This window comes from Talpa europaea (genome assembly GCF_964194135.1).
Source record: "Talpa europaea genome assembly, chromosome: 4".
In the NCBI taxonomy this organism is placed as follows: domain Eukaryota; kingdom Metazoa; phylum Chordata; class Mammalia; order Eulipotyphla; family Talpidae; genus Talpa; species Talpa europaea.
In genome coordinates, this window is record NC_140070.1 from 137,658,591 (window position 1) to 137,671,628 (window position 13,038).

The 13,038-nt window shown below is 40.4% G+C and overlaps 1 protein-coding gene across 2 annotated transcripts in view; it reads right to left on the reverse strand.

Moving 5' to 3' along the window:
• The window catches only part of GRIK1 (glutamate ionotropic receptor kainate type subunit 1), a gene marked incomplete at both ends in the record, with an annotated part of 352,921 nt that extends 343,175 nt beyond the window's left edge, over nt 1–9,746 (reverse strand). For both annotated transcript variants that reach the window (XM_084231835.1, XM_084231834.1), the window contains one exon: nt 9,629–9,746. In XM_084231835.1, the coding sequence (XP_084087961.1) occupies nt 9,629–9,746 (118 nt within the window). The remainder of the gene's footprint in view (nt 1–9,628) is intronic.
• Nucleotides 9,747–13,038: the final 3,292 nt, after the last annotated feature.

A 13,038-nucleotide genomic window follows, 5' to 3' on the forward strand; every position in this document is an offset into this window, starting at 1 on the left:
GATTATAAATGCTAAGTGGAACAGAGTTATATGTTTTCATGCAGCATCTTGGCTTAAACCAATGATGATAAAGTGAAGGGAATTACGGATCCAGAGGGGATAAACTGGGGCTCTCACACACCTGTTCCCCACCAGCCTCCCTCTGAGCAAAAGGAGAGAGATATGGCCGACATGGCTGGCATGGCCAACGTGGCCGACATGGCTGGCATGGCAGAGCTGGGAACAAAACCGAGGTGGGAGTTTTCTCATTCTAGGGCATTCACATCCCACTATGCCAAGCTGCATGCAAATGATGAAGGCGATCATCTATAATGATCACTGTAACCCCTCAATTTCAAGTTGAACAAAGAACTTTAACAGGAGACAAAATGAATGAAAAAAAAAAATCATCCACAAAACCCACCACTCTTCCCTTTACACATTCATTCTCTTTTGCTTCTTATCAATAAGAAGGAATTTCATACATTCCAATCCTAAGTCTGCGAATCCTATACTATGTTTGATATTATTTTGGTAGTATTTTCCATTTTCACACATATTTCATCATAAGAATTATATGTAATGGGTCCTTCTTTCCTTGGTCTAAATACCGGATGGTTTTACTTATATCTGGAATATAGAGAAACAAAAGGATCAGGGAAAAACAACAACAAAAAGACAAAACTTGCAAGCTGACCTTAGATCTGAGGCACACAGCAGGGAGGCAGAAGGACAGGGGTCAAAACAAAGCACGGAAGAGCACAGGGACTAGGGTGATGGATCTAGGGCACTGTGGTGGTAGGAGAACTACCAGGACTAGACAGGAGGGGAGAAATCAAATACATGGTTCAAAAATGAACCATGATATAAGAAAATTAATATTAAAATCAAACACACTATACTTTTCTATTCTTAGCCATTCCTTTCTGTTGAACATTTACATGATTCATATCATTTGAAGTGGCTCTTGTCAATATTGTGGACATGTGCAGAAACAGCCTTGGGGGCTCAAAGGTCACCTGAAAATGAAAGTAACACGACCTGTTCCAAATTCAAAAGGTCAATATAGCCTTTAGACACATCCATTTTTAGGAGATGAAGTGCAATAATATACGTAATATATGATATAAATATAGGCAGGTCATCAGAATGTAACTTCTGACTGTGGACTGCCAAATACATGAACCGACACTTCAGAGTTTAAAATTTATAAAGAGAAAAAAACATTAAAAGTTATAATGGAGTCCCTATAATGAAAAAAAAAAGCACCTAAATTTTCACCATCCTTCCCACAATTTGAATTATGAAGTACTTTATTGGCTCTGGGAATTAAGTATTGATTTTCTTAAAGGCATATTTAGACAATTTTGCTAAGAAAAAGAATCTGTGTGAATAGTTTGACTCTCAGTATTTATTCAAAGACATCAGCTTTTAATGTTTGTAACACAGTATATTTAGTACTTGAATCAATATTCAAAGTTAAATCATATTTAATTAAGTACAAAAGGCATATAATAGTTGGAAAGTTAGATGTCAATGAATGGAAATAGCTAATGTCTGATATTCTGCAAATTCATTCTAAAAATATACAACTGTCATGTCTGATCGATAGCAATCTTTGTATAAAGTTTATTTCTTCAGTGATTTTACTGACATATGCAGTTGTCTTAATTTTAATGGCACACTTAGAAAATTTTATAATGTATTGAATGGAATGAACACTCATTTTTCTATTTCTCTTAATGAAATCCATTACAGTTCTTTATGTATTGCAAAGTAGATAGAAATAAGAACAGCACAAGAAATCTTGAATTGGGTTGTTTTTTAAGACTATTTTTTTAGAAGAGTTTTAGAATTACATAAAAATGGAGATGGTAGTACTCAGGGTTCTTAGACACTCTACAATAGTTTCCTCTGTTATTAACACCTTTAATAGTGCCATCCTTAAAATTAATGAACCAATATTACTAATATCTGTTTTTATTCAATAGTCCTTAGTTTTTACCTAATGTCTTTTCCTGTTCCAAGATCCCACTTAGGACGCCACATTAAAAGTATTCATCATGTTTCCCAGAGCTAATCTAGGGTAGGACAGTTTCTCGATTTCTTAGACATTCCTTTTTCTTTTAATGACCATGGCAGTTTTTTGTAAGTATTAGCCAGGTATTGTGTAGAATGCCTGTCAATTGGTATTTTATGATGTTTTACTTGTGAGTGGATGGGAATCTGGAAAAGTGCCATTTGCATGCTATCACATCAAAGGCAAATACTGTCAATATGATATGTCACTAATGATGTTGAACTTGGTCACCTGGCTTTTCTGCTTGGGGGATTTTTGTCACTTCTCTCCCATTCACTTATTAAATCATTTATCTTTATCAATATGAGCTTATGGATTTTTTATTTTAAACTTTGGTTTTAAAATTTTAAAGCAAATTTTATTGCTCAAATTATTTCAGCTTTGGCCATTGGGGACATAGTGCTTGGTGGCTGTGTCCCTTTAACAAATTCCCATCAATTTTTTCGTGAGCAATTTCTTACTTCTTTGACTGATACAACAAGATGCTCCAGGATCCTTTTGTGTATTTTCTTTTTTTTCAGTCCCCAGATCATCCATTTCTCCAAGGATACCAGGAAGCCAGCTACGCTCATTGCTGCTGGTATGTTCATTTCTAAGTTCTCTCTGCTAACAGGGCTATGGAATGCATGGAAATGCATATGAACTCATTTATGCATTTTAATCAATGAAGGTAAACTAGATATTTCAATCAACCAAATAAAACAGATATTTGGACTTAACAGAGGCCATAATCTTGGACTCATTCAGGGTAATAAATAGTGCATTTTATTATTTTCCTTTGTACATCATTTTAAGGAAAACAGCAAGTGATAATCAACTACCAGTCTCCAAACTGATGACAATAATAGCAATTAATCATTAGATTTCTATTAAATTAAAACAAACACATGCAATTCTAGTATAAACATCTGCATTGTCAAGTTCCTTTTGAAACATTATTCAGTAGAAATTTTAGACTTTTGTGTGTTGTTTTATTTTATGTTTTGATTTCCCCCGTACTAGCAGTTCATCTAAAGATGTGAGATGAGCTAACCTTTCCAACTGATTTAGTAAACAAATGCACAAGATAATATAGTAAAGATAGTAAGGAATTAAAAGAAAGTGTGTTTGTTATTGTAGGGTGTTTTTGGTAAGCTAGATAGGTGGTCAATAGGAGTTTATCCCTCATTTAGTCAATGTCATTGCTTCTTAATACCAATATGTAACGAATCTCACCTTGGATTTCATAATTATATTAACCTGGCACTATATAAAATTACATGCTTTAAAAACCCCTTAAATTTTCAATAAGCACCAAAAAAGGAATAAAATGTTTTTCAAATAACCTGGGAGAATAATTCTAAATATTTCGATATAAAAACAGTTCACAAATAAGATAAATACAAAATCAAATATTTTTACCTCTATACTTCTTATTTTCTCCTCCAATTGACCTTATTTCCAATTGATTAATTATTACTAATATCAGAGTGTTGATGTAATAAGAGTGTAAGTTTTCTAACTTGACATGATAACTTGATCTTAGTTCATCAAGACTAGAAATTCATGCCCATGTAGCTTAAATATATTCCTTTTGTTTTAATGTTTCCAATTCTTTATGAAGATTTATCATTTAGAAAAATTCAGGTATGCATGCAAGTATAAATAAATGACTTTAACTGGAAATACAAATAGAGCTTGAATTTGCCACACATTACATTACTGAAAAAGATACTATACATGTAACATTTAACATTTTAAACAATGTTCAAAAGCAAATCTAGAGGGGAAAAAACAGGAAAATGGTACATATCACATTTTAAGCTTGTAAAAATTATTTACCTTTAAAGTAGATATACATATGTCTTCACTTCAAGTTCTATGAAGAATTCTGACGTGGGGAGTGGACAGAGTTTAGGTGAGACTGAAGAAGCAGTAGTGGATGTTTGGGGAAGCATGATTTCAGTAGAACATTTGAAAAGTGTAATTCAAGTAAGGATCCTTTGATAATCAAAATATGTGAGATACTAGATTAATCAGAAATAGGTTTCTCTGTGAAGAATTCAGAGAGCACGTAGAATACCAACATGTCTCTTGATCCCCTAAAGGAGAATATTTCCACGTACTTGACCCAACAAATCAATTTCTCTAGAGCACAAAGCTCCTGCCCTGGTCATTAGCAGAGAAGAAGCTGCCTTTGTCATGGCCTCTGCTGCATTCCATGCATTTTGCATATGATTGCACATTTCAACAAACCCATCGCTTTATTATTCACTTTTCTACAGATAACAAAACTAAAGGCACACACAGACACATACAGTTCATTTTCTCAAAGTCAGACAAAAATGTACCTGGAGTTAACCATCACTCTTTTTTTTTTTTTTTTGGTAGTCAAAATAACTTCTGGAAAAAAATTAGGACAAAAATGGACTGCTTTCTATGTCTATGGTTACCACCCATGGATCAACACAAGAGGATTAAGACATTATAGGAATGCACCACCACCAGCATACCAACAGCACATCTCCACCAAACCTCCCTCAAAACCATTCCAGCTAAGTATACTATTTAATTAAAAACAGTGTGTTTTGCAGAGCATTAGACAGCAAGGCTTTCCCTCCAACTGGGCTGCCTTCCTTAAACCCTTCTTAAAGATAAAACAGGGAGAGTCAAATGATTATACCAAATTTCCTCATTGCTAATTTTTAAAAACATACTCAAATACAAGTCACACTGGTTTTAATGCATATAGTTACTCCTGAATAAGAGCAATAGTTTCTCTTTTATTTTTGATTTCAGATTAAGCAGCTACATAAGTATTTACACGAGTCCATACATTATCCCACATAATTTCATGCAAGGAGCTTGAAACTTGAGTATAGAATTGCTGACTTCAAGTGCTAGCATTTCTCCAACTAGCACTTGAATTTAGGCAAAGCCCCCATGAAAACTGGAGACCAGGCCCCCCACCCCACAGTAGTGCAGGGGGTTAAGACACAACCTACAAAGCTGTCCGCAGCCACTGCAGCACAAGTTCGATACCCAGCCAGGGAGCTATCCACATGGCACAGCAGACCTCTCCTGTCTCCCCCGCTGCTCCCCTCAGCAGTGTACTTCAGTCAATCTGCCTGTTCTGTTCCCCACTCTGTCTCTGGTGAATACTCTCACCCCCACACCTCTGGCCTGTACCCTAGCTCTTGTATGCATAAAATAAAATAAATCTTTTTTTAAAAAAAAAAGAAAACTGGAGACCACAAGCCATAGGAAGTGTAGCTACATTTCAGGTCTACAGAGTGTAAACATAAGGCCTGTAAAATCAATATTAAAGAGGTGTCTTATGCAGATAAATAATAAGGCAAATAAATCTGTTCATTTGCAGAAATGTTAACATTAGCCAGGGAGTCCTTTGCATGGTGCAATCTGGTAGCTTCCCTCCCAGACAAGTGCCAATTGCAGTTCACAAGTTAATATTGCAAACACCATGCCTTCCCAGAGTGGATGTACCTATCAGGTCAAACCCACCTCCCAAATCAAATGCAAAAACATAAGTATTTTTTTTTAAATCTTATTGGATAAACACCACATCATTTCACTCATTAGCAGTATAGAGAGAAAACAAACAAACAAAAAAAGATGAGCTAAATAAAACAAAAATACACTTTTTGAATATAAGACCTACTAATAGTTACCAGAAGGGCATGGGAAGGGGTGGAGGGTGAGTAAATTGAGAAATAAAGGAAAATCACATGGCAAATTGGATTTTCAGTGGTGAATAAAATGTGGTTATATACACATGTTGTTTGGCAACAATGCATATCTGGAACTTATATAATTTTATAAAGCAATGTTATTTCAATTTTTTTGGAAAGGAAAAAAATACTCCACAATTGAAAAAGAAAAGTAGGAGGTCCTGCCCCAGGTTTGACAGCGTGAAGCCCCTCTGTTCTCTGTGCACCCGGAGGCCTGAACCTGCCCTGTGAAGATGATACTCCTGATATAACAAATCCACAGCAGAAGGTGGACTCTAAACTCTCCAAAAATAACATTTGTAATTAAATAATCAAGCATGTTTTCATGGAAGGGCCAAGAACAAAGGTCAGTGGTGCTGTAGACCAGAAATCACCTGCCTACAAGTTTCCAGGGGGATATGTATTTATTTTTTGTTCACTGGTAAAAGTTCTGCATTTAGAAGTGTGTCTATTCAGGGCAGAAGAGTTTAAGCAGTGAATATTTGTCAAGTGAAGAATGATTATTAAAATGAAAGAACAAAGTGATTATAAAGTTGTGAGGTTTGTACACTTCCGCAGAAAAACAAGTAGCTATATAGTAAACACACACCTTGGGAGACACTAGGGCTTAAATATTCAAAAATGATGCTATGACCAACTTCATGATCAACATAAAATAGATTTGGATAATTATATCGTCATTTACCTTGCCACACTAGTCATTCAAATTTCCAGTATAATTTTCTTTATCTGCCTTATTAATTATATGATGATCACATATTTATTTAGTGCTTTATTTGCAAATTACAAATTTTTTTCCCTTCCCTGTGAAAAGGGAAAGGCAGCTATCATCACTGCTAGTTCACAGATAAAGAGATTTGCGTTCAGAAATATTGAATGTCTTATAAAAACACATCGCATCAACTATTAAGTCCCTGTTTCAGGAAGAGAATGTCAGTAATAAGAAAAGAGAACAAAAAAATATAAAGCAAAAAATATTTCCATATACTGTTCTAAGCCCTTTTATATGGTAGCTCATGTTCTCTTACCAATGACATTGTGAGGGTGGAATTGTTTTAATTAGATTTTTCATTTGCAAATCCAAAGCCTGATGAGAGTGAGCAGATCTAGGTGGTTTGGATGTGGCACCCAACCCTGTTCCCTCTCAACAAATCAAGTATCAGAAAGCATGGCTACCCACCACTCACCTCCTAACCAAGGATATTAGCATCACCTCTAAAATCTATGTGTTTGAGATGATAATAAAAACTATACTATGTAAATATATATTCCTGTTAGTATATATTAGAAAACGGATGCATCTGTGCCAGCAATTGCATGTGCATTTTTCTCAATAGCTGAAGTTTAAGCAGACACTCTGGCAAGAGAAGTAGAATGAAAATTACTTCATTCAAACATTCAAGTGCTTCTCTACACATGCACAGTGTGAAGTGTGTGGTGTGTGTGTCTTCACACCAGGGTTTGTAAATTACTGGGAAACATGCATGTCACTAACCAAGAACCTCTTTCTGTGGGTCGGTAGATTGGTGGTTCATTGGGAGGAGAGAGGTGAGATTAAAAAAAAAAAAAGAATGCATATTGAATTATCTTGTTCCTTCTACACACACACACACACAACACACACACAAACAGAGTTGCTGAGTTCCCAACTCCTTTGATAGTTTATACTTCATGTTGGATTTGACTGACATAAACTCATGACTGAGAGGCAGGCTTCCTCTGAGCTAAAGTTGGTTTCCATGGTGCTGAATTGTCCATTTAAAATCATGGTTCTTAACCACACACAGGTGGTGCCCATGCCGGCCAGCACAGGTCTCTCAGAGTCACAAGGACTAAGACATTTGTACGGCATGTAAACAGCTCCTTGCCATGCCACTTTACTTGGTGCATTTTGCCTCCAGTTAGAAAAGGAAATCTCATTATCTTGTAGCATATATTTTAAGGTCAGTGAATCATGTTGCATTGTTTGCACTTTGAAGACTACTTTTGAGGGGATGAAAGTGATTGCTTGGAGCTTGGAGAAACACATCTGTGGACAGATATATCTTAGAATATTGTTTTCCACATCTTTCTCTTCAAGAATTCCCTTGGGGGGTGGGATGTAGAGGAGAATAATACTTCCTAAAGTTTGCTACATAGGGAGGAGGGGTATTGGCTGGCAAAACTGCTTCTAGCAGTCTGGTTTTGTTTCTTTTAAAATGTATAATATATGAACAAAACACCAGTGGTGTTAATAAGCCTTGGAAATTGCAATACACACTCATCAGTTATTTTGTAATATTCAAACGAATGCTCTTACTGGAATTTGTGCGAATGATGGTATTGCAAAACCCAGAACATCAATGGTGACATATTTTAATTATTTGCAGTATTTTTTTCAGGTAAGTGAATATATTGAGACTGCTTTCATGAAATCTAAATTATCTAATATAATACACATTGTCATTATCCATTCACTGCCTAGAAAATACGTGTGTAGTAAAATTTAGTATTTGGGATCTTCCTTCCCTTAAAAGTTGGACTCCACTGGTCTAGTGCAGTAAACTTTTTTTTTAAAAAATGAGACTATTCAGTGATAAGAACTAGGTCCTGAATCTCTGGAAAGAGGTTCCCTAACTACAGGTCAGAAGTAGCAAAGTTATGAGACACATCGGCCACTTGGCGGGACCTCTGAGCCCTGTGCTGTTCCTTGCACTTTTCTGCCAGTTCCTGGAAAGGGTGAGTTAAAAGCCCCCACTGTTCAGGACTCACTCTAGCTGCCTGCAGTGGAGACTGGAGGCTCCTGTGGTGTCAAAATTTCACCTGTGGCTCGCTCTTGATTGTATCTCAAGAAGCACCATTGGCTGGTGAAGGGCAAATGGAGACTAAGAACAGAAGCGGGTTTACTTTGAAAGGGACAGTATTAAGGAAGACAAAGAGCTGCTTCAACCCAAAGAGCAGCCAGGAAAGCTCAGGGCGCACAGTGCAAACCTTGGGGGTGGGTCATGTCTACTTAGGTACTTGAGCCCACCCACTAGCAAAGTCCCCCCAAATCCACCACCACCCCTGCTGTCCTTTTCTGCTCTCTTTAGGCTCTCCCTGGATTCCTACTTTAGGCCTTCCAGGGTCTCATCTGTGATAGTCCAGTGTCCAGGAGAGGTACCTTGACAGGGGACTGGATCCTGCTTAGGGGTGCACAGGGGAGGCAGACTGGGGAGCAAGTGGGACACTTAGGAGGTTCTCATGATGCTGACTGATACCTCCCCACTCCTTGGGTTCTCAGCCAGAAGTCAGATCCGTGCTCTGCGCTCTCCTAGGGCAGAGACTTTGGAGATTCCCTGTGGAAGAACCTAACTTAGGGATGGGAACTTGCAATGAACAGGCTCTGGGGAACCCCCGGGGGTCCCCGACTGCTCTTCTTGAGATCTGGGCACTCCTGCGAGTTCCCAGAATCAGGGTCGCCAGTGACCAGGACAGCGGGTCTGGACTACTCGACAACACCCCAGGCGCCGGGTGAGAGTCTTCACACCCCACGCCCGCCGCCCGCCGCCGCGCGCCCCCGCGCCGGGCGGAGGGTACCGACCCGGGCGATCCCGGACCCCTGCCCTCCGGGCCGCGTTCCTGGAGCCCGGCTTGAAAAACCCGCCAACCGCACCTCGCGGGGACGCCCGACACTCGCCCAGAGGGAAGCAGTGACGCGGCTCCCCCTTCCCCGAGCCTCCGGCGCGCGCTGACCTCCGCGCCCAGCACCTGGCCCCGCGCCGCGCGCGCTGCCTCCCCGGGATCGCCGCGCCCGCGCCGGCCGCAGGGAGCGACCGCGTCCCCCGAGCCCCAGCCCGGAGCGCGCCCCGGGCTCACTCACCGATCCTGAGGACTTGCGGGGCGGTCTGGGGGAGCACAGCGCCGAGGAAATAGAGGAGCGCCCAGCTGCCGTCCCTGGTCCAGAGCCAGGGCTGGGCGAGGAGCGCGCGGCGCTGCATCTTCCTGGCTGCTTAATTCATGCCGAGACCCAGCCGCGGCCGCACGTCCCCGAGATGCAGCCCGCTCCGGCGGGGTCCGCGCCTCATCCTCCCCGGGATGCTCGGCGTCTGCACCCTGCGCGCTGCGCTCCGGGAGGGACCGAGGGGGCCGGCGTGGGAACGCGGAGCGGGCGCGCGGCGCGGGGCTCGCTCGGGGCTCCAGGCTCCGGCCGCTCGCCCGTCAGGGCTCCTCGTCCTCCTGCTCCATGGGCCGCAGACCGTGGGCGACCAGCGCGCGCCGGCTCCCGGAGCCCGGAGCCCGGCAGAGGAAAGTTGCTGCCCCAATTTGCGGGAACGTCTTCCTCATCCGTCCTCTGGTCAGATGCAAAAGTGGGGGTAGGAGGAGGGTGCGGCGAGCGAGGGAGGGGGGCACCGGGGGAGTTGGTGCAGGGGCTCTGAGTGAGCAGGGCGCGCTCCAGCAGGTCTAACTGGGATCGGAACCACGCTCTGGCTCTCTCAACCCCTGCTCGCCTCCTCCACTCGCTGGCCCCACCCTTTGTTTACCGCCCGCCCCGACTCCACGGATCCAGACACACTCACACGCGCGCACACGCGCACGCACATCCTCCCTCGCCCTCAACTTTGCGCTTTGCTGCTGGAAAGTCCATGGAGCGAGGCGTCCTCGAGGCAGATGAACGCAACCTACTGGGCAGAGCAAAGCGTCTCTGCCAAGGGGTGTGAGACCTTGGCAAGGTCTGAGAGGGGGTCAGAGGGGAGGCCAACTAGGACTTGCCATCACTTGATGGAGGGTCGCCTGCTCTGACGCCAGGATTTCAGAGGATAGCTGAGCTCTGCTTTAACTCTGACGAGGATGAAGCAGAGGAGGAGGGAACAGGGATGGGAACTGTTCAGTACCCCAAGATTAGAGTGGCTTCTTCATTATTCAGGCTGGAGATAAGCCCTTGTGAATTGCTTCCATTTACACGTGCAAAACTGGGGAAGAGTCAGCTTTCAATGCTGCTCCTTCTCTTGATTTCTTTTGACTGTCACGTTTGAACGCCGGGTAGATAGGCTGTTTTAGCAATGTAGGTTTGGAGACTTTGCAGAAGGACAAGGACACGTCCCAGGGGAAATCGTCAACATGTGATCATTAGGCTTAATTTCCTTCGAGCTTTGTCGGAAATGTTCTATATCAATATCTGCTAGCTCTCCACGAACATTCGTAGCGGTCTTGTTGGTTTCTTTTTTTTTTTTTTTTTTCCCCACTCAGTATAGATTTTGGAGAATTGAACTAAACTGAGTCCATCCGTCTGAAAAAATGACCTAATATTTGGGCCCAAGATATTAAACAATTACAAAATGAATGTAATATACCTTAAGATGTATTCATTCATTCATTCATTCATTCATTCAACAAATAACAAATACCTACTGGTATCTTGTGTGCAGTAACAAACACTGCATTTTTCACAGATGACCTTATAGTACATGGATTGTCCATCCCACAAGGGAGATTAAATCCTCACTACTAGAACTAGTTAGCTCATATTTCAAGTAGTGTGCATATGTCTGGGAGGAGAGTTGCAAAAACACAAAAAATCCACAGATTAGAAGTGTTGATCCAGAGTTAGGAATTCATTTCATATATGAATTAATAAAACTGAGAATTAAGGAGATGTACAAGTTACCTTCAGAGATTTGACAAGCTTTTGTTGTTGAGGGTAAGTAGTAGTCTCAGTCAATCTTAGGTAGGTGAGATGAAATAAGAAAAATAAAAAATATAGGATGGACTTTGTTGTCACTTTTAGTCATAGAGGGGGTCGTTCCTAACTCAGGAAAGTATCCAGCAGTGGTATAACCTGCTTCAGAAAAGAAGCAAATTCTTCTTTCCTTCGTTCATCATTCATTGGTTCATTCAATTCTTATTTGAGTGCCTACTTTGTATAAGACATTTTGCCAAATCCTGCAGACACAGAGAGAATGGACTCTGCCATAATGAAACTAATCAGTATTAAAGAAATGTGATGAGTTTTACAAAATGGCACTTTGGACATGGAGAAAAAGGAATTTAGCCTCATGTAGGAGTTTGGGATGGTCTCAATGAGGAAGTAATGCTTCAGAGCTCAAAGAATGGATAGTTTATAAGTGATTAGTAAGCATTTCTTAAAGGAAGAATAAATAGAAAACCTGTTAGTGGATATAGTTTTAATCCTAAGCATTTGCCTGTCTGGTGCTTACCTATATCTAGTTCTCTTCTTTACAAGCCCATACAAACGTTATACCTCTTCAGTGAGGTATAACCATGCAATTCTATTTTGCCCACTGAATGTGAATGGAAGTGTAATTCACCATTTGTGGGTGAAAAGAAAGGCAGTGACATGATCTCATAGGGCAGAACTTTCTTCTTTTGCCCAAGTAACCCTGAAAGCCTTAAATTCTAGAAGTCAGGATCCTGGAACCATGAGCTACCTTTCAGAACGGGTTGCTCTGAGTAGTTGTCAGACCTGCAACAAACTGGTGATGAATCAGTGACATGTCAATTTTATATTGTAATTCATTACAATTTTAAGATGTTTGTTACTGCAGCATAACCTACTCTATACTGACTGATAAATTCTCTAATTCTTGATCACCTCATCTGTAAAATCAAAATAATAATGACAAAATAGGGTTATTAGAGGATTATAGGAGCTATGCATATAAATAATTCCTCTTGACCCTTTTTACTCAGTATATATTAGTTCTTTTAAGGTAAGTACATTTTGGGGGGTTAAATAAATTCATGAATACATTTGTAGTTTCAATAAACCTTAGATGGCAGGCACACAAATACTTTCTCATGAGAGATTAGTCAGCAACATAGGTACAATTAATTTTATAATTACAGTGATCGGTCCAGTACTATTTAAGAAATTTTACTACTTTTTATCTGCATTACCTTTGGACAATGAGTAAACAATTCCCTTTGGTTATTAGAGAGATCAGAAAGATTGCATTTCCTACAGATTTCTTAAAGAATACATATCAAACTTAAGTTACTTTTCTGTGTCATCTGTGAAATTCTGTAAACTTTAAGACTGGAGTTTATTTCCTTGTTAAAATGCTCATGTACACGGCTCATGGTGTTGAGTTACTCATGAATGATCAACAGCTGCTGTTAATTTGTATTGTGCTTTTTCGAAGAACTGTCTTTTGTGTATAGATGGATCTCATTATTTTTTTGACCCCAAATGAATGTCAGTCACATTTTTCACAGTGCCCTTAATTTTTTTTAAAGAATTATTTATTTATGCATGCAAGAACTGGGGTGCAG